At 42.1% G+C, this 26,711-nt stretch overlaps 2 protein-coding genes across 4 annotated transcripts; one reads left to right on the top strand and one right to left on the bottom strand.

Moving 5' to 3' along the window:
• Nucleotides 1-790: 790 nt before the first annotated feature.
• dedd (death effector domain containing) lies at nucleotides 791-12,333 on the top strand. Its single transcript, XM_066709937.1, has 5 exons — nucleotides 791-1,315; nucleotides 2,505-3,183; nucleotides 5,569-5,673; nucleotides 7,242-7,379; nucleotides 7,699-12,333. Exons 2-5 carry the CDS (start codon nucleotides 2,640-2,642, stop codon nucleotides 8,088-8,090), a joined length of 1,179 nt encoding a protein of 392 aa, XP_066566034.1. The 5' UTR covers nucleotides 791-1,315; nucleotides 2,505-2,639; the 3' UTR covers nucleotides 8,091-12,333.
• Nucleotides 12,334-12,862: 529 nt separating this feature from the next.
• LOC136753649 (UDP-glucuronosyltransferase 2A1) lies at nucleotides 12,863-20,275 on the bottom strand. Of its 3 annotated transcripts, none has more exons than XM_066709933.1 (7): nucleotides 19,982-20,275; nucleotides 17,702-19,173; nucleotides 15,065-15,221; nucleotides 14,555-14,617; nucleotides 13,990-14,073; nucleotides 13,431-13,610; nucleotides 12,863-13,095 (listed from the first exon to the last, which is right to left on the bottom strand). In XM_066709933.1, the coding sequence occupies exons 2-7, from the start codon at nucleotides 19,165-19,167 to the stop codon at nucleotides 12,919-12,921; spliced, it is 2,127 nt and encodes a 708-aa protein (XP_066566030.1). In that variant the 5' UTR covers nucleotides 19,168-19,173; nucleotides 19,982-20,275; the 3' UTR covers nucleotides 12,863-12,918. The 3 variants fall into 3 exon arrangements, with proteins under 3 accessions (XP_066566030.1, XP_066566032.1, XP_066566031.1); XM_066709935.1 differs by having other exon boundaries at nucleotides 13,431-13,527; XM_066709934.1 differs by lacking the exon at nucleotides 13,990-14,073.
• Between the last annotated feature and the right edge of the window lie 6,436 nt (nucleotides 20,276-26,711).

The raw sequence follows: 26,711 nt of genomic DNA, 5'->3' as shown, positions 1-26,711 counted from the left end.
ACTAATATAACTGCTTTTATACTACTGATGATCATATTAATTAATCATTTATGCAGTAAGTACTGTCACCATGCTGCAGTCGGTGTGCCAAGAATAGAATCAATCCCCAAACTGTGACAGAAACAGAACTGGGAATCAACTCTCCTACGATCGGCTCCCCACCCTTATGACTCAAGGTAGGGTGGAGTATATCTCCTCATACAGAAATAGAGTCCTGTGCCTGGCTCAGCATTCATATATAAAGCAGAGGGAATACGGGTCTAAATATAAATAGACGTTTCCATTGATCATCAGTATTATCAATTTCCAAAGTTTAAAAACATTATTTAATAGGAGCATTATAAACTCAGTGGTAACAAAATTAAGTAATAATAATAAGTGAGTGACCTAACATGTATTTTTTAATTTGTATATTACCATATTTTCTTTTTTCTTTTTTAAAGGACAGGGGGTTCCATGTACAGTAGCAAGTTCCCGTGCACTTTATTCCCATATTGATTCATGTTCAGTCATTGCTTCACCCACATTTGTTTTCATGCATTTATAAGGAGCCCAATGAAATTCGCCCAAACCATGTGCTCTAAGAAAAAATAAATACAAATGCAAAGTTTGAAATGAATAATCATAATGATAAAGAAGAAAAAAAGCAATAAACGAGGTTTCCACGCTCTCTTCCGTGCCCTCAACGAAGATGACGGTTTGTCTGTATTACCTAAAGGCCGTGTGGCTGATCACGTTTCCCGGATGTTGCCCTCAATTGGACGATTTCCCGGATGTTCCTTCATTTTAGCCGTGGAGCCAAGATGGCTGACTCTTTTGGGTTTTAGTTAGAGGAGGACGAAAAAAACACCAAACAATCTTGTTAAATACTTTAAAAACAATAGAGAAAAGCAAGAAACCCGTTAACGGAGTAGGAGATACAGTTTAAACTCAACCGGAAAGGAGCAAAATAAGCACAACCGAGGCGGGACCGTACAAACGTTTTCCTGTGGAATAACCCCAGACAGCCTGTGAAAAAACAAACACACACGGATATATTTAAAAGTAAACAAATGGTCTCTTATATGATCCTGTTTGCAACCTAACTCATTAAACCCAGCAACCACCGGGGTGGGAAATGTATTGATTATATTTCCGTTTTTGTTCCGCGATGGTTTGTGGGTCGATAATCCAGTACAGTTGGATTGAAGAAAGGGACTAAAGGGAGGAAAAAAAGAAAGAAAAACGCCCAGAATTACATCCTCCGCTCACATCTTTGGATCCCTACGTTTTTTTATAAAGAAGTTTAATATCCGCACGTCGAATAAATGTACAAGTAAGTGTGTTTACATTTTATTTACATCCAGAGTCATAAATACCGTGTTGGTAAAAAGAAAAAAGAAATCAATCATTCTAGGGTTTAAAATAACCATTCGAACACGGTTATGACGTCACACACGGTATATGTGTATCGATGCACATTTTCGGTACGTGTGTGATGTGGTGGTGTGGGATTACAGTGATGCCGGGTCACGATACTACGAACAAGACACCGCATCACCGCCGAGGCAGGGAGACCCGACCTGCCTGTGGGGTCAGACGGTGAAAGAGTCAACCCGGCGTCTGCGCTGCAACTTCACCTCGTCATGCGTTGGGTTAGGGCTGGTCGTGACATGTAGCATTTTGCCTTATTTGGTTCGGCGTGAAGGATGAAAGTAAAGGTTATGAATGTAAGCGTCACCAACATGTGGAAACGAAAATGTTTTGTTAGTGTGTTTACCACGCACCTACATTTCAATGTATGGGATTGGGGTCTGCAGCTAGTGTCATGTCATGAGTGGCTGTATGGGATTGTGTGTGTGTATGTATGTATTATTGTATGTAATGTTCATATGTTTGTGAGGGGGGAAGAGACATGTATGTATTTGAAATGTCTGTATATACGCATACCCACAATTTATTTAAATATCTTGCTTGTCTGTATATATATATTTAAATAGCTCATCCTATAAAGAGGCATGTTTTTTATTAGTATTGGCAAAATTGTGAATCTAATGCAAAGAACAATAACAATGTCCCATCAAAAAAAGGCAAACGTTTTGGAGATGTATACATGCATACATACTCAAGTAGTCTTCATTCTCTCTCTTTTTTTATATATAGCTTTACTCCATTTACTTTTTAATAGCTGGAAGTGTTTCCATCACCTCGGTTCCTAGTGGAGTTGTCCCCAGGCCATGACATCCCCATTCCCGCTGCGTTTGTAAATCTTTGTAAAAGCTTCAATGGTTATTGCACAGGCCTGCAAAATATTGTGATTGAAGAGTAATGGAGATCTTCGATGGAATTTAAAGAGGAGAAGAGGTGGGGAGGGAATTGCTCACCAGGGTGTTTTAATGCTATACGACTTGATGGTCCTTGGGAGATAAAAAGGAAAAAAAAAAAAAAAAAAATTGTATCCGTTCATGTGTACGTTTAATGGAGGACAACGGTTTGATAACTTCTTTCCCCTCCCTTCCTCTTAGAGAAGCCATCGGAAGGCCAGAAGAACGAGGAAGGAGAGTAAATGAAATCTGAGGGGTGGCCAGCAGTTGTCATTCAGGTCAACCTGTGTGCTGAAAGGAAAGGCGCTCTCGAGGTGACTGACTCCACCCAAAGTGATGACCTCACAAGCGCCCAACCACAACCAGCACAACACTAACCACTCGCCCCACTTGCTGATTACAAGGAACCTAGCCACCAATCCGGGCAGGCCTCCCAGCCACGCCCACAACCCCTCAGACTATCGCACCTCCTACAGCTCGGCTTCGAGGGCTTCAGCGATGGGGGGTGTGGCGTCCACGACCAACCCCGGTGGCAGTGCGGGGCGGGGTCCATCGTCCCGGAGGCCACAGAACGGCAGGTTCGAGCCCTGGCCAGAGGAGGCCGTCGATAGTGCCTATGGCTTGTACTCGCTGCACAGGATGTTTGATATAGTGGGGGCCCAGCTGACCCACCGCGACGTGCGCGTCCTCTCCTTCCTCTTCGTGGACGTCATTGATGAGTACGAGCGCGGAGGCATTCGCAATGGCCGGGACTTCTTCCTCGCCCTGGAGCGGCAAGGGAGGTGCGATGAGACCAACTTCAGGCACGTGCTGCAGCTGCTCCGCATCATCACTAGACACGACCTGCTGCCCTACGTCACTCTCCGGAGGCGACAGACTGGTGAGCCCCCTTGCCTGTCAGTTAGTGACACACAAAACTATTATTATCCGGTGTTCAGTTGGTGTGCTCTGGCAAGGCTCCAGAGCTGGGGTTCTGTACAGACTCACAGGAGAGAAACTGAGGTCTGGGGTGGAAGTCCTCTCTCTCCCTCTCTCCCTTTATCTCTCTCACCATTTCCTATTTTTTCCCCCAGCACACATTCTTCATTTCAAAGTGTCAATCGCTCCAGTTCCTGGTCGGCCACAATGTGTCTACTGTTTTTTGCTACAACCAAGCTCCTCAAATTCAGTGGGTATAATTAGTGAATAAGCTGCATTCGTGTAATACTGTGATTTGTTGGTTAGTGCATTTTCAGTCGCTATGTATACCCAAAATTTATATATAGGTCTAGTTGTTAAATGAACTAGGTTTACGAGATAACTGAAAGCTTGATTTGAAACAAAAACCCGAAGATACTGCCGGGCTCCAGGACTTGAGGCTGACTGCGCTGATTGACGGTTGCAATCGAACAACAGCTGACAAAGTATGTGTTTGCTGGTTGATCAGCGCTGTTGGAAAGGAGAAATGTGGGGAATCTGAATCAGAGAGAGAGAGAGAGCAAGTAGAGGATGCCTCGTTTTCATGATTTCTGTCTGAGTTGGTTTCCTTTCTCTCTCTTTCCACACAGTGCTGATAAATCAATACAAAACCCTCACCCTGTCCTTCAGTTGCTATTGTCAATCACCTCAGTCAGTGTCCCTCCATCTGTACCAACCGGCACCTGATTATTCGAATGGCCATTTTGTGTAGCACTGTGCACAGTGGTGGCATGAAACTATTTTGTCTGTGGGACATCTTATCTTGAGTTATAACAGAGGTTAAAATATACAAAAAAAGAAGCATTAAAGTGAAAACAATCTCAAGTAGTACCTTGCAATATAAATAATAGAGGACAGAAAAGGAAAGAGGTCGGAAAAGAATGGAACTGTAATTATGGAAGATAAGCTCTCTAATTAGCAGAGTGATTGCACAGTGTTCATGCATGTATTCTGCTTTGTCCTGGCATGTAACATGGTTTACTATACCTCTCCGTGCCTGCTATGAATTCACTTTGGTTTAACCATACTATAGTACAGGAAACATCTATAGCGGATTCCTCTACTAATTGTGTATCTGTGGTAGTTTCTTCAGCTTTTATGTTTGTGGTCTTATGCACCCAGGACTTATTGGGCTTACATGCTGCCAGTTCTTAACTTTGAGATCTTAAAAAAGGAGTAACGTTTAATGTTCTTGTGTATAGAAGCAACAGAAACATCAATAGAAACCATAATTATATGCTGCTGAAAAGAGGGTCGGTGTATCTCCAGGCTCTTCGCAGTTCGTTCCATTGAGCTCCAGTTCAGAAGGGACTGGAGGTGTCTTTGAATCCCCTGTATTGGGTCTGGGGAAGGAGAATTTTTCAATTCACTCTCCCATTGTAAAACTGGTCACTCTTTTTCAATTAGTCAATCAATGCATCCGGTCTCTGATCTGATCATTCCATCTACATGTTTTCACTGTGTCTTTTTTGTTTCCCCCCCAGAATGTGTAATTTTGGAGAATGGATTTCAAATGTGTATAAATAAGGTGCTGAGAATAATCTCAAACTTTATTTCAGTTTCAGGCATCAAAGTGTTGTAGTAGGTGATACACGTGTGTTTGTATGTATGTATTTAGATCACATATACCTAAGACAAGAGCAGTAAATAGACCAAAGTTGGCACCTCTGTTTATCATAACCACTAATCCTCTCGAAGATGCTTGCGGCATTAGTTGAAAGCTGTTAAACCTTTTCTTACCCTGAAGTGCACAATGAACTGCAGTCAAAGCAGAAAAATATTACAGTCGCTTACCGTCTTTATCTCTAAATTGCAAGCAAAACAGCCTCGGTCCTGAACAGCTCCAGTGTCTTCTGGTTTCCATCTGAAACAAGCTGTCGGTTACATTACAGAACCCATCAATTTCCTGAATTAGTCAAGAATAACATGGTCTTTAGACACTGGTTGGAGATGCCTGATTGGATTTTTCTTTTCAGAAATCTTTGCAGTTTTATCATCCGTACTTCCACTGGTGAAAAATGAGGCTACTTCCTTTTCCCCCTTCAACAACCATGGCAGGGTTTCCTAAATGCTAAGCTTTTTTTTTTTTTTTTAACCTCGGTCTTATTTAGAAACGTACATTTTGTAGAAACTGTCCAATACTGATCAAAGTGGGAGCGACCCAAAAACCACTGAAGTTCATCAATCGAATGTGATTTCTTCAATGTACTGAAATTGCTGAGACCAAACGTGACCTTGCACAGTGTCTTGGCCAAAAAGTTCCTGGGCAATCGATCTTTTAATTCATTTCGGTCTTTTCTGTGTGTAGTGTGTCCAGATCCAGTGGATAAGTATCTGGAGGAGACGTCGGTCCGATACGTTTCACCCAGAGGCGTTGGGGAGAACAGGGGGACGCCACCTCAGAGAAGGACAGGTAAACCACACTGAACACATTTCGGAGGCACCTGCTGTGGTATTAGTGCTTGCAGTAGGACTGTGTTGATTTAACCTCAGATAGTGCAGGGGTCTCAAAATTCAGTAGCTGCGTCGGTGTGTCTTCTGTGTCTGAGTTGCTTCATTTACCTGGTTAATAGATCACTCCGACATCTGAAAAGGTTTTTAAGTTGTTTACAGTTGATGTGTTAAGTGTTTTCAATTCGTAGTCCACTAGTTATGACATAAATTTCGGTGCACGTAAGTTAGACAATATGTTGAGTTTAATCCGGTACTAAGAGTAATTTTGAGTGGGACTTGGATTTTGCACCTCAAGCCAGAATACTAAGTGTTGGTAAGAATGTGATGGATGTCTGTGCTGGCCCTGCACACGCACAAAAGGCTCCCCAGGGTCCTCTGGTTTTGTTACATCCAAACCGTTAACTACACGATTGACTCAATTTTTGTCGTTGGTGATTATTTTAGAAGCGCCGTGTAGTGTACAGTAAAACCCACGTAGTTATAATACTGAACACTGAGAAGCAGCTTTCCGATGTAGAGCGCATGAGTGGGCATAAATGAGGTATAATCAGCCATTGAGCGACGCAATTTATTATTGTCAGATGTTTGTCTTCTGTTGCTACATGAAAAGACCAACAGAAGTAAAAGACCCATGCTGCTAATGGGAGATGCACGCCTAGATTGCTTCACCATGAGGAAGCTTTCTGGAGCATCGTGGAGCTAGAGCGCATCACAGTTATTCCTCCGGCATTCTCCCAATGCGCCAGACATGGGTCCTGCTCGGTTTATAGGTGACTTTGCATTAGCAACTGATTGAAACCTGTACTAAACCGGACACTTCACTTCTGTCTGAGTTCAATTAAGTGATTAAATCCTGAGGTGGACAGAGAAGCAGCAACTGCTTCGATCTTTGAAGACTGGAATGGCTTCCATTGTTACATAATTCAAGGTTTATATAATACAACACAGAATAGTTTTCCCTAATTTAAAGGTCGGTCTTATTGCTTTAGCTGATCCGTCCGTTATTAGTTATATATATATATTTTATTATTTAGGTTTATGTTTTTAAAATAATTCAGTGTCCAAAATATTAGGCCGTGAAAGAAAGAGATCTCTTATGAAACAAGAAGGATGCTACCAATCCTCTCTTGCTGGTCTGCCAATGACAAATGTCTCAATGTTACCAAACTCTTTAGGGTGAAAAGGATAGCAAATGTACCGACGCCTTCAAAGACCTTGTTCCTGTGCTCATGCGTTGATAACATTAACGATAATAATGATGTCAAATACAGATGCCAGTGCTGCTGGCAGTGCATGACCCAACCCTGAGACAGTCATGGATGAAATGTTATTGTTTTATCAGTATGAATGTGAACAGGATCCTGTCGCTTATAAAACCAGAAAGGATTGCACTACGGTGTGTCCGGTGCTGCGGTGTCAGTGTGTTGATATTAAGGTTCATGTTGGGTTGATGCACATCTCAAGTCCATTATTGGGGATCATTTTCCAAACCTTTTTTCCGCCTGTTCAATTTGTGCCCCCGTTCAGGTGCACAGCCTCTGATCTGCTGCTCCCCGACCGGGCCGCAGGTGTGCACCGGCAGAGGCAAGCCCGCCCCCAGCGCCCCCAGCAGGAAGAGGAAGAGAGCGCACAATGCCACAGACTGCAGGGAAAAACAGACATGCGGTAAGAGCCCAGAGGCCCGGAACCGCTCCAGCCCTGGTCCCGGAGAGCACAGTGTGTTTCAGAGCAGCCCCAGGGGGGAGGGAACTGGAGGGGCTGGGGTCTCTTCTGGTTTAGGTTCCAGGACCGAAGCCCTCCAGGACCAGGGCTCTCCGCCACTGTTTCAAAGTCATCTAGCATCAGACTTGGCATTACTCTTTAGGGGACATTGCTTTGGTATCATAGTTAAGGTCTGGTTTGGAAAGCATTCTTAAAGTGATCAAACTGATCAACACATTATTCCTCTCTTACCCTCTTTCTCCTGCCCCTCTGCTTCCTGTAGACATCCGGCTGCGGGTGCGAGCAGAGTACTGCCAGCACGAGTCGGCCCTGCAGGGCAACGTCTTCTCCAACAAGCAGGAGGCCCTGGAGCGGCAGTTCGAGAGGTTCAACCAGGCCAACACCATCCTGAAGTCGCGCGACCTCGGCTCCATCATCTGCGACATAAAGTTCTCAGAACTTACGTACCTGGATGCGTTCTGGAGGGACTACATCAATGGCTCCCTGCTGGAGGCCCTCAAGGGCGTGTTCATCACCGACTCTCTGAAGCAGGCCGTGGGCCACGAGGCCATCAAACTGCTGGTCAACGTAGACGAGGAGGACTACCAGGCCGGCCGGCGGAAACTCCTCCGCAACTTGATCATAGGGGGCGCCGGAGCCAGGGAAGCCTCCTAGGAGCCACATTGGACCCCCACGCAGGCTCCCCTGGTGTACATATATAAATAACATGCCATTTACAGGAGTCGCTCAGTGTGCGTGTGTGTGGTGTGCGTGTGCGTGTGTGTGTGTGTGTGTGTGTGCGTATGAAGTTGTGGAAGACCAAGGCAGGTTGGAGTTCTGCAGGGGTGATTTTGAAGAAACGGGAGGTAACTTTTGATTAACTTTGTAGAAGTGAAGGTGAAAATGTTTTCTAGGTTATTGGAAGTATGTCCAGCTCATGTGGGAACTCTTGTAGGCCTGGAAAATCTGTGTGCAGCATATATACACACACCTAGATGCCTGAATACCCGTTTGCCAGTCTTTCCAGAGATCAGTTAGAAATAATACATGTGGGTTAAGAAAGGTTTACCACTGTATTGAAACGTATTCAGGTCATCCAATTATACCTCAGTTAGAGGCATAGTGTAAACGCAGAACACATGTGATTTAGCACCTGTCAGTTCATGCCTAGTAACCCGTGCTGGAGGGTGTCTCTGTGCGGAGGGTGAGAAGCTTGTTTAGCCCATGCAGTCTATCCTGACGGACTGTAGTCACTGAAGCCTGTGAATTCCTTCATCCACAAGGCGGGACAGTCGAGGTGCTCTTGCTAGAATGGAGTGATTTTGCCGATTGCAGAGCTTCCTGTGAATTAGCTGGTGACAACACAATTTGTAGCTACTCAGACTTCGAGGACAGTTTAGTTCAAGTCTCAAACTTTCCAAATCCCTCCAGTCTTCTGTAAAACTGGTTTGCGTCATTATACACCAACGGTTTGGACGCTGGCAGAGAAAGACCAAATGAAAACGATTATGGGAAATGTGTTTGAGCCTTTGGGGTCTTTTCATTAAATGTAAATTTGCCAGATCTGTCTGGTTTAACAACTGAGGGTCAACTGACGTTAACCATGGTGCCAAATCTGCTCTGAAATAAAACTAGGTAGATGTAGGAAATATGTGAGGTAAAGCCTACTTTGAACAGTTTCTAATCATCATCCAAACACTCGTCCATTGAGTTAGACTTCTGCTTTGTGAAAACGTACTGTTGATCAGTCCTGTAGAAATCTGCTCTTAAAAGTGGAAAATCGTGTCCGAGGCAAAGAGTTGTTGTTCATAGCGGCAGCAGCCTGAAAGGGTGAGAGAGTTCAAAGTCAGTTGAAAGTTACCTCTTGTTTCGGAGGCTTTCAAGACGTGTTTTTGTCCCCTGTGCTGTCGTTTGACTGTGTTGAAGTGCTCCACGGGGGTCGCTGCTGTCCGAGCCTGCAGTGGGGTCTCGGATCTGCAGCTACTTCATATGTGATATAGTATCATTATCGGTTCCTTCAGAAGAAGGCTCCCCCGCCCAATCCCCCGTTCACACACTGTTCTGCAAGATGAGAGAACTGCCATTCAACCGCTTCTCTCTTAATACAGTGGTTTGGTTAAAGGCAATTATGCCATGGATTATTATATATACACGCGTGCTTTAATTTTCTCCCCCTTCCTTTCCTATACACTTGTGCTACAGTAGGGGTGTGTCAACGCACTTCCAATATGATGTCATAGTGAGGTTAATGTGGGAGAACACTTCTGCAGCAACATAATAACCACCTGCAAAATAGATCCCCCCCCTTTCAGAATATGACTTCTACCCTCACCTGCCCTAATATTTGTCCAGTGTTGATCTGAATCTCACTCCTGGTCCCAAAGAGCCCTGCTCATTTTATTGGAAACCTAAAAAATGTTTAAAACATTAATTTAAATTGTATTTAATTCGGTCATGTCGGTGTCGGTGAGAGCTCTGGAGGAACTCAAAAGCAGACGGTCCTGTGACACTTTGGCTGTAGTCAATCTTTGCCGTCTGCTGTCAGTTGTGTTCCAGGGCTGCAGATTTCTGGATATTTTTGCCCCCTTTCTTCTCCCGGTCCAGTTCGACTTGGGTAACTTCATTGGTCTTCTCACTTTGTCCGCTCAGTTTTCAACAGTTTACAGCTGTGCTACGACACCATTCACCATCTCGCCAACATCCAAACCCTGGCCATTGACGTGTTTCTCCCTGGTGCAGTTTGAGGGTAATGTCATTAACAAGCGTGGCTCCCACTTAGACCTGATTAGCCACTTAAAAACACCACGTGACTACTTAACATCTGCAGCCACCTCAGTTGGGTTTGTTCATAAGGACTTAGCAGACTCTGTAGGGTTTTTGACCAGAGAGTTTAATTGGAAGCTTTTTTGTTGTTTAGTAAACCCTGCAACCCCTGTAGGTCTTATACTTGTTCCAAGTTTCTACTTTGTAAAGTATATGGAATCAAGAAACTAAAGTGTTCTGCAGATCAATTGTCCAAATGTTCCTGTGTCGGATTGGCACTTTGAGTTTGAATGAATTATTTTTATGCAGTACAGATTAAATGGAAAGTGCTGCAGGCATTCGTGCCGTTGCAAACCTTTTTAAAAGCCCTGTATCGTGCAGTTAGCTATGCTTTTAACACTTCAGTTTTAATTTGCGTTTTCTTTTATATTGTGTTCTACATCGTGAGAGAGAAGTGCCCCATTGCATCCCGGCTACTGCTCATAGTGTCTGAAGGAGTTTGTGATAATGTATTCTGTCCGTCTTTGAAAACTTCTCTTATCCAGGCTCCTTGTCCCATACTTCCCTGAACGTGGGGCATCAAGGACTACCAGGGCTGATCGTAGATCTGATTCGGACCGCTGAAGAAACCAGTGCGAAATGAGCATCATTCTGCGTCTGTGATCTGTAGGAAACCTGTACAGTCGCTAAAGAGATAATTGAGACCCTAATAACCCTTCTTGCAATCGAAAGAACTGTAGAAGTTTTAAAAAGGTAACTCCTTGCCCACTGAGACAACATAAACTGGACTGGAAGTCTCTAAACAATCAGAAATACAACTCTGTACTCCACAGCACTTTATTTTCTAGCATTGAAATAACATCCACAGATAGATAACCCATATTGGTGAAAATGTACCACCTGCAAAGGCATGTTTTGTATTTTTTTGGCATTAGGATTTTAATATATTTTTTTAATATAGTGTCAGCTAGGAGGGCAGGAGGTGCTAAGGTGCTCAGTTTGTATGTGTGTATGTGTATGCAGTACAAGATGACCCCCTGTAATAATTTGACACTAATATAGTTGTTTGCACACTACGGAAAGTTCATTTCTGTGGCAAATGTTAATCCGGTTCTCACAGAATAATTTAGTAGGACAATTGAATACTTTTCAAAAGGTTCTGAGAATTTAACTTGGTTGAGTGTGTTTGCTGTGTGACTGTTTATCCACAGCTGTATAAAGTCTACTGGAGAAGGTTCAAAAGCTTGGAAGAAAGCTTTTTATTATTATTATTATTATTATTATGGTGAAATTTGAACGTTATCCTTGAGTACCCTTTGTTATTGCAAGAGGGAGTTGTCCAGTCAATCTTATTTATAGACTGTTACATTAATATGTCTTGAATAAACTGTGTACGGCTGTAGAACTGTGGGGGAAAGCTTCACTGCGTTTTGGAAGACTTGTCATTTCAAATCCTAGGCTAAATGGGCGGAGTTTTATAGCCAGTGGCGGTCGGTGATTCTGCAATGTTCGGTTGCAGACTGTTGGTTCCAAATTATGCATTTGAAATAAACAGCTTGACCGCCATCAACTGAAAGCCCTAACCCTTCCCTTAAAAGCAAAAAATAAGTAAAATTTGTTTTTGATCCAAAGACCTTTGTAAAAATGTAATGAAAGCAGTAGTGTATATACGTTAAACTTGAAAACATCTCGTCTTCACGCTATGTAATTTTTTTTTTCTCGTTATTTTGTTTGGAAGAATGTGATGTGAAAGACTGTTCAGACGTTGATTTTTGGTTGCACAGATCTCTGGTGAAGTGGCACAAGTGCAGACTGTTTTGTGTGCGGGTGTGCTTGTGGGACACGTCTCGTTAAAGACTGCTTTTGAGTTGGGAATGGAGTTCGGTCAACTTTAATGGGAGGCAAGATTATATAAAAAAAAAAAAAAACAGGGCGGAGTCTTCATTTGTCTGATTGCAGAAGTTATCCTATTAAAAAAAAAAAAAAAAAAAAAACATTGGAAAATAAACAATACTTGATAAAGCCAACCGGATCTCTCAGTGGCAGTGAAAACCGTGAACTGTCTAACAATTCTGGCCACAGTGCCGGCCAGCCCTGCTTTTCTTTATGTATAGCTTGTGATATAAATATAATAAAATATCGCCAAATAAAAATAGCCCTGAAGTCTGTCTGCTTATTCTTAATTCGACTGTGAGTGCCCAGCACGGCGTGAAGTCAAAACGCAGAGTCATCTGCCAGGTAGTGTTAACCATCTCTTTACAGGAGGAAACGTGGGAGTTGGAAGTAATGAAGGTGTTGGAAGATCCAGCTCAAACCTTCATAAAACGTTACTTTGGAAAATACCAGTTGGCACTGCTTTTTTTGTTGCTGTTTTATTGTTTTATTTTTAACTGATTCTGACAAAAAATGTGGTTTTGCTCATGGGGGGTGGGAGAAGGTGGAGGACTTTTTGATTTCTGTTACCCGTGCTGCCCTTCCAGCTGTCCTGAATAGGAAGATGTGAACAATTCATAATTAGGCTGGATTTATTCATGCCTGTTTATCTAATGTAATTGTTTTGTTTATCGATTTATATTGTTCTCTTGTCAACCTGTAAGTTGCCTTGGATAAAGGTTTTTCTTAAGACCTTTGTGCTCCCAGTATATCGATTCAGATCCAGCAAGGCAAGTACAGCAACAAATATGCTCTATAATTTGAGAATTTTATTCAATTTATCGCTTTTTTTTCATCTCTCATTCAGTTAGTTGACCTCAGTGGAGGGCTGTTCTGCGGCCGGGGGCTCGGGTGATTGTAGCTGCTGGGGAGAGCCGGTCATCTCCTGGGTAGCCGGTCTAGCGGAGGCGGGTGCTTCTGTATGACTCTGGGGTCGAGGTGAGGTCTCTGGATGCTGCGTTTCTGGTGGGTTTACAGGAGTTTGCTACACAGGGAGGCAAAGAAAAGGCACATTCAGTCGCACAGTCTGGGAAAAGGACATGTCTTTGCCTAGCATGGCTTTATGACATTGAGTCTTTGCAAAACTGTTTTCTTTCCAGTATCTAATAATTGGAATAAGAATCCAGACTGCAATCAAGATGTATTAAATCCCCTTTTCTTTAACTGAAGTGATGCATTGGATTATATATCTGACTCTTTCTCTTTCTTCCTACCTTACTGGTTGCAAGTTTCTGCCCCAGATTAGTACTTTGCATTCTGCAGTATTCATTACATGTAACTCGCCCGGTCTTTGACAGGACGGAGGAATACTGTTGTCACCTGGCCTGCAGTCCCCGCCGCACTTTTGTCTCCGCTGCTGCGCCCAGAAGCGGCTCCTTCTATCCAGGTTTTCAGCTTTGCGGCGCCCTCTACTGACCTGCCGGTGTAACTGACGTGAGCGGGCGGGATGCGGAGAGGCATTTCCCACGTACCCACGAAAGAGCCCCCTGCGCTGCCACTCTGTGCAGAGAAATAGATCAGTGCATGACAAGTACTAGAACTAGATACTTATGAAAAAAGCGAATTTGTAACTGCATGATTGTCCTCTAAAGCAATAATGCATACAAGCAATTGCCTTCATTTATTAAAACTTCAACTGCATAACCAACAGCTGGAACTCTTGAAAAGAGTGGTGATTTGGGTTGACTAAGTCTGCGGTAATTTAAAATCAAATAACCTAATGTACACATGCAGGGTCTATTGCGAAGTAAGGTTTCCACATAACAATAGTTTTACTGATGGGGACAAAAGGAAAAAGTCTGCTCGCAATTTACAGAGAAGGGAAGAAAAGAAAGAAAACCCCGAAATGTAACCCTAGCAGTGGTGACTACACGCTCACCTTGGCTTTGACTTTCAGCCCTGGCAGCAGGTGGCCCCGGTCATTGGCGATGAACTGCGTGTGTCCATCCAGAGCAGAGGGTCTCTGGAGAAACAAACCTCGCTGATCCATCATCTATTACTGTGAATATACGCCTTTTTTCGTTTTTGTTGGTCCTAGGTTGCTTTGTTGCGTGTCTTTATTTAATTTATGCTGATCCGATTTAGGTTGCAAAATATCCTTTAGCAACTCCACTAGATGCTGATGCTTAAATGCTGATCTTAATGCATGTATGACGTATTGTATACAAATAAATATTAAAATTTCGATTTAAAAAAACAAAACGGAAACCTAACGGACTAGCTCTGCCTCTAGAAAGATTGTAGCTTCACTGTATTGTACACAGACTACAAAAACACAACTGACCATACTACTGGAAACATTCAATTTAATCTGATTTTAAAATACAATTTTAAGTGTGTAGAAAAAGCACATTCGTCTTATGCAGCACGTAAATGGGCGCAATTACAGATATACCAGCAGACATCGCCATGTAAAACCAAAACCAAAGTCAACCACTATGTACCTCTTTGTACTGTTTGGGCACGGTCCAGTTCTGAAGCCTGTTGGACTTGAAGGCATTTTCATACTAGAAAAACAAAAGTAACATGTAGTAAGGGTATTTTTTTGCGTTACAGCAGCAATAAAATAAACCACATGTTGTAGTGTTTTTAAGTCTAAACAATCCTGAAAACGTTTTAAGCGGTGGCACATCCCAATTTGTTAATTGCTTCTAAAAGTACATGAAAAGTAACTCTATAGGCCTACTTTTTCTTTATAGTTTGTCATTGTTCATTTTGATCAGATTACATCAGGACACTAATTTGATGAAAATATATACTGATGATGAAGATTATGACGATTATAGCCTACCATTCTAATGTCGCTTCTACAATGAATGCACCGTAGTTTCTTGTAGACTTGTCGATACTACAAGCTGAAACTAAATGTCTGGAAACAATCATGCCCTTTTCGATGTTCATTTTAAATAATGAGAAGAGGTTTTAATTGAAGATATAAAGCTTGTATTGTTTACCTGGTTAGCAGTGAAGCTCGACGCCATGTTTCTTTCTGTCCGCTGCTGTTTACAGCGCTGCCCTAGCAACCCGGCTTTTGTGTCACAGCATTGCATCCCGGCCTGTAGCAGCTTTCTATGACGCAAGCGTATTTGATGCACAAACGTAGAAGTTTTCCTCAAAAATAAATAATAATTATTTTTAATTACCATCATCATAATGTGGAATAAAATTGAAACAGCCTTTATTACCTACATTAATTATAATGATGATTATCTATTATTATGTTTCTTAATGTTTAAGAAATGATGGTCAGTGTTTGTTGGAGAGCAGGGTGGAAACTTTTAATAGAATAATTATTGACCATAAATAAACTTATACAAACAACACTATAGATTTATATAGTAATTTCTTCTGCAAATTGGAACGGATCAAAAGTACAATTTTCCCATTTTTTGACCACCCAAATACTTGCACAGCATTTACATACACGTAAAGACAAACGGATATCTGTTTTGCATACAAGTCTCTGGCCTCAGTGTACAAGGTCATATAACAAAAAGTCAGCTCAGAAATTCAGCAACACATGTTGGAAGCTCTCCGCAGAGATACTCGCATTACTGTTGGAAGACACATTTTATATATTGTTTCTATTATTCAGTCACCACTAGCTACAGTTTTGTTTATTTATTTGTAAGAATAGACAACCATTGTCTTCAGAGATCAAAGAGAAAAGCAGTCAGAGGATTTCTTGCAACCAATTAAAACACAAATACATGTTATAGGCAGGCCCGGCGGCAGCTTAAACGCTCTGGGGGGGCATCCACATACTTAGGTGGGGGGGGGGGGGCATTTTGTAAAATGAATTAAATCATATTAATTTTACTTCCTTATAATTGCATTAAACAATGGAAACAATCAATCATATGACATATGATTACAATACAATATTATATACAGTTCCTTCCGATTTTATTATTATTACCGCATTAGCTACAGTGTAGCGTCTGAGTCAAGTTGAGAACTTGAAACAAACAGAGTGAGCAGCTCTCAATGCGCAATACACAGCCTCGCATATTCACTAAGTGGTCGTACAGAAAGGATTTTACATATAATGCTTCCTTTCATCTGATTATTCAAAATTGAACAGAAAAAAGTATCTTACGGTTATAAACAAACCGATTCCCTTAGAGGCAATTGTTTCATTGGGCAAATTATACTGAACGGAAAGACAACAGGCTATTATTGGTACCTTCGAAAAGTGACAGGACTGCAGCTCACGTACATTATTATTCAATGCAATTATTAATATGGGCAATGTAACTTTTTTATAAAATACTATCGCAGCATATCAGATTATTCACAGTAGAATGCTTTAAAAATGAACTTACACAACCAGCCTTCTTGATAGTCAGTACAGCTTTCCATTCGTCCCGAAACTTGCAGGTTAAGTCTGTAACACTGCGTTCATTATTATTAGCCTACATTTGCGTTTTCTAGCTATCTAAAAGCGTTATGCCTATAACAAAAAATAAAAGCAGCGAACATATTCAGGTGTAGTACTGAGGGTATTATTATTATTGTCTAAATATGTAATTTGAATCCAGAACCATAAAAAAAATAAACAAATACAATAATTCGTACTAGTGTTTTCTATGGGTGCGTTCACAACATGCAGACTTTCACAATTCTGGACAGAATTTGCACAGATCCAGAACACTGGTCGGGAAACCATTGGCTAAAATGGTGGAAGTCTGTGCAGAATATCAGAAGTATGCGCGTCATAAATGCCCCAGTATCTACAGCCCCCTCCGTTTGATTGGTTGTTGGAGGAGGGCGCTTGTTTTGGGAACCACTAGAGCTTGTTGCCATTAAAAAACCTGGCAACCCTGGTTTTGAAACACACTATTTCCGGTAGTAGTTCGTATACATTTTACAGACCAAACTGCACTTTAATTTAATTTTGGCAATTTGTAATCGGATACTGGGGCACACCTGGATCTAAACTGAGGGGGCAAGGCCCCCTGAGCCCCGCCCACAGCGCCGGCCCGGTTATAGGCACTTCTTGATTTTTCCTTACATTTATTACCTAGTCTAAAAATACCAATACTGTCTTCATATTTGAAGTGATAACATTCTTAAAGTAATATTAATAAACTATCTATGTAAATTATGTATGTATGCATGTCATAAGTGTGTGTATGTATGTATGTAGGTATGTGGCGGGGGTTGTCAAGTGCGGTCCGGGGGGACATTTCATCAGATCAGATGAAAGTAAATTAATCCTTTTCAATGTCTCAGGATTTCAGAGCAGATTCATATTTTCTTTCAGCTTCTGGTCTTAGTTTGCTGATTGACCCCACAAGGCACAGCTGCATTTCAGCAAGAGGCAAAAGGAAAGTCAAAATATCTACTGCTTTATATTTGGAGTTTTCTCACAGAATAGACAGTTACACCCACAACATACATGGTTAGTAACACTGCAATACATGCATTAATAATCGGGGTCATTCTACTACTGTATTCACTCCATTTTGAATTTGCTATTCCTCCAGCTCCCACAGCATAAACATCTGCACAGGGCTACCAGGGTGCCTATGAGGGCCAAAAGAGAAGCTAGCAGGACAGCAGCCACGTCCAGGCAATGGTAAGCATACCAGGGCATTCTGTAGGACTCTGTGCGTAGGTGTTTTGCCCCTTTGTTCCTTATTACGTATTCAATCCAGAAGAAGGCCGTATCCAGAGGCTTCATGGGCTGGTCATGGTGCAGCCTGGAGAGCCTCTGCATGTTCCCATGGTAGACCGGATCCTCCATAACCTCTAGCAGAGCCTGCAGTAAATCCACAGTCTCCAGAGTGGTGACCTCCAAGACCTTAGCCACCCCTCTGGCCTCCAGCCGGATCATGTTGTCAAACTGGTCGAAGATCAGTGGAATGCCCACTATGGGCACACCATGGTAGATGGCCTCATAGATACCGTTGGTTCCTCCATGAGCCACGAAGGCTCTGGTCTTGGGGTGCCCCAGGAGGTCATTTTGGGGCATCCACTTGACCAGGAGTGTATTGTTGCCCAGATTTGATGGCCTCTCCCCCAAGTGCCTCCAAATTACTTTCTGGGGGAGCTGGGAGAAAGCAGCGGCAATTTTCTCCGTTAGCTCCATTGGGAGGCCGTTCACCAGCGTCCCCAGGGACATGATGATAATCCCATGCTCTCCCGAACTCTGCACAAACGCCTCCAGCTCAGGGTCCAGAGGCTTGGAGGGCTGGCACTGGAAGCCACCTATGTACACCACATTGGGCATGGTGGGCCGAGGGAACTCGAAGACAAAGTCTAACCTCATCAGCCACAGATCAGCCCCCTGCATGAGGGAGTAGATGTTGACGTCAGGGTCGAAGTAGCGATCGCACACCACCTGGTAATGCGGCCGTGTGACCACATGGTCGATGTAAAGGCCTATGCCATAGTGGAGAATGTTCTTGGCTTTCTGGATGAAGTCCATCTTATCTGAGACTCGGGAGCCAATGGTGGGGACGTAGGAAAGAGGGGAGGGGGCGATGGCGAAGTGACCCTCACCATTGGTGATCCAGCGGACGTTGAAGACCAATGGTAGCTGAAGATAGTGACCCACCAGGACTCCCCCAGCAAAACCGGGATCTGTCAGGACCAGGTCAAACTGAGCGTCTTGGAGCCTCTTTATAAGGGCTTGATCTTCAAACATGGTGAGGACCATCTCTGCGCTCATCCTGTGTGCGTCATTGAGCATGCCGATGACTTCCCGTTGGAGCGCGATGAAAGCCAGGGGGGAGCCTTCCCCCCGGCGGATCTCAAGGTTCCTCCTCAAGTACGAGGCCATGTAGTCATGGCTCTCCAGGTTGAGGGATTGGGGCAGTTGGATGGTGATGGAGGTGTAGTGGGGGGCCTTTTCCGAAATGTACCAGCTGGTCGAAGAGCGCACCACAGTCAGGTTGTGACCCCGCTCATGCAGGCCGCGCAGGAGGATGTTCATGTTCACCCAATGGCTGCCGTCCACGGGGTACACCAGGATCCTGCTGCCGTGGCATGTGGACATTACGGACATTAAGAGAGCGAGGAGGGTGTGTGTGGCAGCCGGGAACAGCCACATTGTAGCCTGAAAAACAAGATTATGGATCTAAATCCTGTGTACAGATCCAAGTACAAGCTGACTTGGTTACCCGCCTTGGGTGATTGAAAATGTTCTTTTCTGTAGCAATTTGCACTACAAAATTGTGTGATCTAACAATGTTTAAATCGATGTTTCCCAGTCTTGCTTTCTCAGTTATCCCAGAGTCTTTTGTTTTCAAACTAACTCCAAACAAACCTTCAGTTATTTAGACTAAGAACCCTTAATGTAATTGTTAATATTATATATATATCCCTTTTCATTTTATTCTACCCTGAGTGAAGGATTTCAGTAATTACCCTGGTTAAAGTGCATACTTGCCAAAAGCATTGAGCAAACCTAATTCAGTTCAGTCTGTCCTCAACTTGTTAAAGTAATCCTCTTTGGACCCTGTCTAATTACACACAGAAGGATATTTATTAATGACACACAAACACAGGTTGCCACGAAATGCTATCAAAAACTCTCATCGTAAATTCTGTGTGGGCTTAACTGTTTAAATTCCAGACAGTGGTTAATGAAATAACTTAAGCTTTAATCATCAACATTATTATGTTTATTTAGCAAGTAGTTCAGTTAGTTTTTGATTAACTTAAGTGCTCAAGAACTCGTCTGGAATGAATCCAAGAAGACACAATGGGTGTCAAGGACCTGGACTGGGAGCAATGATTTAAAAGATAAATACCATTTAAAGATTGGTGTTATGATAAATACATTATTAATTATTAATTTCATAGTGAGTCTAATTATTTAAAACAAGACAAATATAACAAAACCATTAAAACTATATTCTTACCTGTGCTTTTATAATTCAGTCTGCAGGTCTGTGATAATCACGGTAAATTTCTGTCACATTTGGCACACTATTAATATTACAACATGTAGCACCAGATTCCTGAAAGAGCTGCAACTGACACGCAGCAACAGTTAGTTGGCTAGATTGCTTCTGTTGCTTCAGTTCTGTACCCTCTTCCAAAATGTCTTACTTTATATACTCCATTAACCAAAAACTAGCCAGGCCTAACAATACTTTTCTGCTGCCACTGACGGAGAGCTTAAATGTGTGTGAGCTTTCGGTTTTCCAGTCCAGACTCACTCAATGTTGCGTAACTCCTGGAGCCCCTGCCCCCTCTCATACACACGCACGTGCACACACACACACACGCACACACACACCTCTTTGCTTCTCTAACAGCAAAGAGGATTTAAATGAATGTAAGACTTTCTGTTGTGTTGTGGTTTACTCGGTGTCAGCAGGTCTCTGGATGCTAATCTCTGAAACACTCGTTCCATTTTTCTACCTCTCCGGCTCTCACTTCTCAGACCCTTAGCAGGAATTTCAGGAGAAAATGGCCAACAGTCTCTCTGTAGTTGTCATCTACCAATGTTTGTCTTTGCTGAATCTGACTGTTATGTGTGTTCGCATTTGATATGACTTTGTTTGTCATTCCAGCAGACAACCTAAATCTGTCTTTTACAGCCATGTGAGAATCCAGACTTGCATAACCCTCTCACAGTTGAAGATCAGAGATATAACTGAAAACTACAAGAAACCTCTTAAATCTTATTAGCTGCAATATATTATGTTTAGTCTTTTCTTTAAGTAGTATAGCCTAGTTGTTATTCCCTTAGAACAACAGATGATAATGGTTTGCATTTACTGGCAGTTAAAACATTTGAAAAATGTTTTGGTTTATGTTCAGTATGATTTATGAGTCTGACTCCATACATCCATTAATCTAATTTTTTTATGTTTTATATTTTTCCATTCAACTGTTGACATATATGCATATCCTGTTGTATTGTTGTCCTCATACTTTTGGTGATGTACACTCACCTAAAGGATTATTAGGAACACCATACTAATACTGTGTTTGACCCCCTTTTCGCCTTCAGAACTGCCTTAATTCTACGTGGCATTGATTCAACAAGGTGCTGAAAGCATTCTTTAGAAATGTTGGCCCATATTGATAGGATAGCATCTTGCAGTTGATGGAAATTTGTGGGATGCACATCCAGGGCACGAAGCTCCCGTTCCACCACATCCCAAAGATGCTCTATTGGGTTGAGATCTGGTGACTGTGGGGGCCAGTTTAGTACAGTGAACTCATTGTCATGTTCAAGAAACCAATTTGAAATGTTTGTGACATGGTGCATTATCCTGCTGGAAGTAGCCATCAGAGGATGGGTACATGGTGGTCATAAAGGGATGGACATGGTCAGGAACAATGCTCAGGTAGGCCGTGGCATTTAAACGATGCCCAATTGGCACTAAGGGGCCTAAAGTGTGCCAAGAAAACATCCCCCACACCATTACACCACCACCACCAGCCTGCACAGTGGTAACAAGGCATGATGGATCCATGTTCTCATTCTGTTTACGCCAAATTCTGACTCTACCATCTGAATGTCTCAACACAAATCGAGACTCATCAGACCAGGCAACATTTTTCCAGTCTTCAACTGTCCAATGTTGGTGAGCTTGTGCAAATTGTAGCCTCTTTTTCCTATTTGTAGTGGAGATGAGTGGTACCCGGTGGGGTCTTCTGCTGTTGTAGCCCATCCGCCTCAAGGTTGTACGTGTTGTGGCTTCACAAATGCTTTGCTGCATACCTCGGTTGTAACGAGTGGTTATTTCAGTCAAAGTTGCTCTTCTATCAGCTTGAATCAGTCGGCCCATTCTCCTCTGACCTCTAGCATCAACAAGGCATTTTCGCCCACAGGACTGCCGCATACTGGATGTTTTTCCCTTTTCACACCATTCTTTGTAAACCCTAGAAATGGTTGTGTGTGAAAATCCCAGTAACTGAGCAGATTGTGAAATACTCAGACCGGCCCGTCTGGCACCAACAACCATGCCACGCTCAAAATTGCTTAAATCACCTTTCTTTCCCATTCAGACATTCAGTTTGGAGTTCAGGAGCTTGTCTTGACCAGGACCACACCCCTAAATGCATTGAAGCAACTGCCATGTGATTGGTTGGTTAGATAATTGCATTAATGAGAAATTGAACAGGTGTTCCTAATAATCCTTTAGGTGAGTGTATATTGTTGTTATGGTCTAAAGCAGTGGTCCTGGAGGAGCATCTACCCTGCTGGTTTTTGTTCCAATTGAGCTCTCGATTACTTAATTGAACCCTTAATTTAACTATTAATTTTACTTTTTAAATTGTGTAACTGATAAAATGCTGATTCCTTAATTAGATACATTCCTTTATACAATTTTATACTGAAATGCCCTGCTGTTTAAAATAATTAAAAGGAAATAATTACTTAAATTAAGAGTTCTATTAAGTAATTGAGAGCTCGGCTGGAACAAAAATCAGCAGGGTTGGGAACCCCTGCTCTAGAGATCTCTTACTGTACTGTTAATGATTCATCTGGTTGTCACAAAGGTCACAACGTTCAATAGTGGTCATGTATTCAGGAATAAGGAAAACCTTTAAATATCTCATATTAGCCATGTAAAAAATAATTAAGTGTCAATCTTTGCCATTGTTTTAGTTAAATGCAGAAATTGAGATTGTGATTTATTTTGACTTATAAATCTGTTTTATGATTGTATTTTAATCTGATTATCTACTTGTACTATTGTTTTTAAAGCTATTTTTTATTTATAGTTTTTACTTATAAGTAGATTTAAAAACAGAAACAGAAGTGTTTTCCCTAACAGTCTGTATGTGAGATTTACGGTATGACTGGGTTCTCTATATATGTATTTTTTATATATATTCTTAATCATTATTAATCATATTTCAATGTGTTTTCAAAATTTCCCAGCAGCCTAATGGTTTTTAAAAGCATACATCTATTTTACATTGCCCCATTTACTTTATCAGCATTACAGATGCTAATATTTTGTTGAGATATTCACTGCAATCAAATGTTTTCTGTAGCTCTCATTGAGTCTTCAGCACCTGTTAACAGGTAGTTTGGCCCACTCTTCCTGAGCAAACTGCTCCAGCTGTCTCAGGTTTGATGGTTGCCTTCTCTAGACTGCAAGTTCTAGCTCTTTCCATAGATGTTTGATAGGATTCAGATCAGGACTCATAGAAGGCCACTACAGAACAGTCCACTGTTTTGTTCTTATCCATTCTTGGGTGCTTTTAGCTGTGTGTTTTGGGTCATTATCCTGTTGGAGGACCTGAGACTGAGACAGAGCTTTCTGATGCTGGGCAGTACGTTTCGCTCCAGAATGCCTTGATAGTCTTGAGATTTCATTGAGCCCTGCACAGATTCAAGGCACCCTGTCCCAGGTGCAGCAAAGCAGACCCAAAACTTAACTAATCCTCCTCCATGTTTCTCTGTAGGTATGGTGTTCTTTTCTTTGAAAGCTTAATTTTGTCATCTGCATACGTAGCTGATGTGACTTGCCAAAAAGCTCCAGTTTTGACTCATCTGTCCAAAGGACATTGTCCCAGAAGGATTGTGGCTTGTCAATATGCATTTTAGCAAATTCCAGTCTGGCTTTTTTATGTTTTTCTTTCAAAAGTGGAGTCCTCCTGGGTCTTCTTCCATGGAGGCCACTCAGAAACTGACTCACCTTCACCTTGGAGTTCAGCTTGTATCTCTTTGGCAGTTATCCTTGGTTCTTTTTCTGCCATTCACACTATCCTTCTGTTCAATCTGGGGTCGAAACTGATAACTTTGCAGTGGTCTTAATTTTTTTCAGAGCTGTATATATGTAATTTATTTGTTCTATTTGTGAAGTCATTATGTTTGTGCATTTGAGAGAGAGAGAGAAAAAAGTAATGTCAGCCTGCATAATCCAGAGGAGTTTTCCAGATCAGCAGGGACACACGCACCTGGGGACACAAATGGAAATTGGCTTCAAGGCATTCAAGACGGAAAACAGGAGACACTTCTTCACACAGAGAGTCGTCACAATCTGAACAAACTCCCCAGTGATGTGGTAGAAGATGAAAATTTGGGAACATTTAAAGTCAGACTGGACAGGATCCTTGGATCACGAGCACGATGGGTTGAATGGCCTCCTCACTTTCTTATGTTCTTACATTGGCTGGAAGATCGTTCCACAGTTTCGGGGCCCTATAACTGAATGCTCGACCACCTGCGGTTTTCTTGTGTATTTTAGGGAGCACTAAGTAACTGGCTTCCTGGGATCTCAATGGCTGACCTGGAGTGTATTAGATAAGGAGAATTTTTAATAAGAGAACTTTGAAATCTGCGCACGGGGAGCCAGTGAAGAGAAGCCAATACTGGAGTGATGTGTTCATGTTTTCTTTGTTTAAGTTAGGATTCTAGCAGCAGCATTTTGTACCAGCTGAAGTGCAGTACAGTAATCCAATCTAGATGTAACAAATGCATGTATCAGTTTCTCACAAACTGTCATGTAATGAGAGGAATTGTCTTAGTTTTGCAATGTTTCTGAGCTGGAGGAAGGAAGATCTTGACAGATTCTGAATGTGTGATTCGATGACACCCAGGTTTCATGATATGATTATCAGTTAAAAAACCTTGCAATTGGTTTGGACCTACTTTCTGTAGAACCTTAGAAAGGAAGGGAAGGTTTGAAATCATTTTGTTAGTGTTTAAGTGAGTTAGGGTCGGCACCAGATTTCTTAAGAAGTGGTTTAATTACAGCTATTTTAAATGATTCGGGAAAGTATTTTTACAGGTTTTTGGAAATGATCTCTGGGCCACAGTTAGTCTCTGGCAGTGTAGCAAGGCTATGAAAATGAAGAATCATGTTACGCCACGTTACGTTACTTTTGAAAATTGTCCCCACTCACCCATTGAATTTGCTCTACAGCTCTGGGATATTTCAGTGTTTTGTAGTGTAAACAGAGGAAGAGTCATCTGATCTCACTGATATCTCAAAAGGTCTGGCCAAACCCATAGGACAGTTGCTACCAGTCCGTGATCACTGCCCTCTGTTGACTAAATCGAAAAACTCCTCATATTTCACAATCAAAAAGAAACACTTAAAATGCTCTACAGAGATTTGAACATTAGATTCGTGGAAGATTTCTGTGACACACAATTAGTCGTGGTGGGATTTAGGTCATCGGCATTTTGAAAGTCCTGTCTGAATTGTGTCCCCTGTCACTGTATTGAGGTCTTGGTCTGATTTCTTCTCCAAAGGAATTCGGATTGAATTACAATAATAATTTTCAAATTGAAAAACTTATATGCAATGTGGCCATTAAATTGCCTGACTGTTAAACAACATTCACATTCTTTCGTTTAAAATGTTACAATACAAATAGGCAATTGTTGATGAGATTACTTAAAAAAAAATATTTAACATCTATTTATATTAAAATATTCAAGCACCAGTTTCTGTGGATTCATTCCACAATTTCCAAAATGTCCCCACACTCCACAGCCTACCTGATAGTCTTCAGATGCATTGGACTGTATTTCAGTGTGTTGTAGTTGGACAGAATCACTCTGCTGATAAGATGAGGTGTCTCTTCAAAAGTTTGGGGATCACTTAAAAATGTCCTTGTCTATTTGTTGAGGTAATCTGAAGAGATTTCACCCCATGCTTCCTTAAGCACCACCCACAAGTTGGATTGGCTTAATGGGCACTTCTTACGTACCATATGGTCAAGCTGCTCCCACAACAGCTCAATGTGGTTGAGATCCATTGACTGCTGGTCACTCCATTATAGACAGAATACCAGAACACCAACATACTATTCTTCCCTAAATAGTTATTGCATAGTTTGGAGCTGTGCTTTGAGTCATTGTCCTATTGTAGGAGGAAATTGGCTCTAATCAAGTGCTGTCCACAGGGTATGGAATGGCATTGCAAAATAGAGTGATAGAAGATCCCTTTTACCCTGTTACAAATCTCCCACTTTACCACCACCAAAGCACCCGCAGACCATCACATTGCCTCCACCATGCTTGACAGATGGCGTCAAGCACTCCTCCAGCATCTTTTCATTTGGTCTGCGTCTCACGAATGTTCTTTGTGATCCGAACACCTCAGACTTAGATTCGTCTGTCCATAACACTTTTCTCCAATCTTCCTCTGTCCAGTGTCTATGATCTTTTGCCCATCTTATTCTTTTCTTTTTATTGGCCAGTCTGAGATATGGCTTTTTCTTTGCCATTCTGCCTAGAAGGCCAGGATCCCTGAGTCGCCCCTTCACTGTTGACATTGAGGCTGGTGTTTTGCGGGTACTATTTAATGAAGCTGCCAGTTGAGGAGCTGTGAGGCATCTGTTTCTCAAACTAGACACTGTACTGTATTTGTCCTCTTGCTCAGTTGTGCACGGGGGCCTCCCACTCCTCTTTCTATTCTGGTTAGAGCCAGTTTGTGCTGTTCTGTGAAGGGAGTAGTACACAGCGTTGTACAAGATCTTCAGTTTCATCGCAATTTCTCGCATGGAATAGCCTTAATTTCTCAGAACACGAATAGACTGACGAGTTTCAGAAGAAAGTTCTTTGTTTCAGGCCATATTGAGCCTGTAATCGAACCCACAATTGCTGATGCTCCAGATACTCATCTAGTCTAAAGAAGGCCAGTTTTATTGCTTCTTTAACCAGCACAA

Source organism: Amia ocellicauda, chromosome 7 (genome assembly GCF_036373705.1).
Source record: "Amia ocellicauda isolate fAmiCal2 chromosome 7, fAmiCal2.hap1, whole genome shotgun sequence".
Lineage (NCBI taxonomy): Eukaryota > Metazoa > Chordata > Actinopteri > Amiiformes > Amiidae > Amia > Amia ocellicauda.
This window is presented reverse-complemented; position numbering and strand designations above follow the sequence as displayed.

What these genes read in the sequence shown, in the direction of transcription:
- dedd (XM_066709937.1), top strand. Translation starts at nt 2,640, where the DNA reads ATGACCTCACAAGCGCCCAACCACAACCAGCACAACACTAACCACTCG. An exon ending in TCTCCGGAGGCGACAGACTG is followed by an intron (nt 3,184 to 5,568) that starts GTGAGCCCCCTT and finishes TTCTGTGTGTAG; the next exon opens with TGTGTCCAGATCCAGTGGAT. An exon ending in GCCACCTCAGAGAAGGACAG is followed by an intron (nt 5,674 to 7,241) that starts GTAAACCACACT and finishes GCCCCCGTTCAG; the next exon opens with GTGCACAGCCTCTGATCTGC.
- LOC136753649 (XM_066709933.1), bottom strand. Translation starts at nt 19,167, where the DNA reads ATGTGGCTGTTCCCGGCTGCCACACACACCCTCCTCGCTCTCTTAATG. An exon ending in GAGTCCTACAGAATGCCCTG is followed by an intron (nt 15,222 to 17,701) that starts GTATGCTTACCA and finishes TTTATTTTTGAG; the next exon opens with GAAAACTTCTACGTTTGTGC. An exon ending in CGAGCTTCACTGCTAACCAG is followed by an intron (nt 14,618 to 15,064) that starts GTAAACAATACA and finishes TTGTTTTTCTAG; the next exon opens with TATGAAAATGCCTTCAAGTC.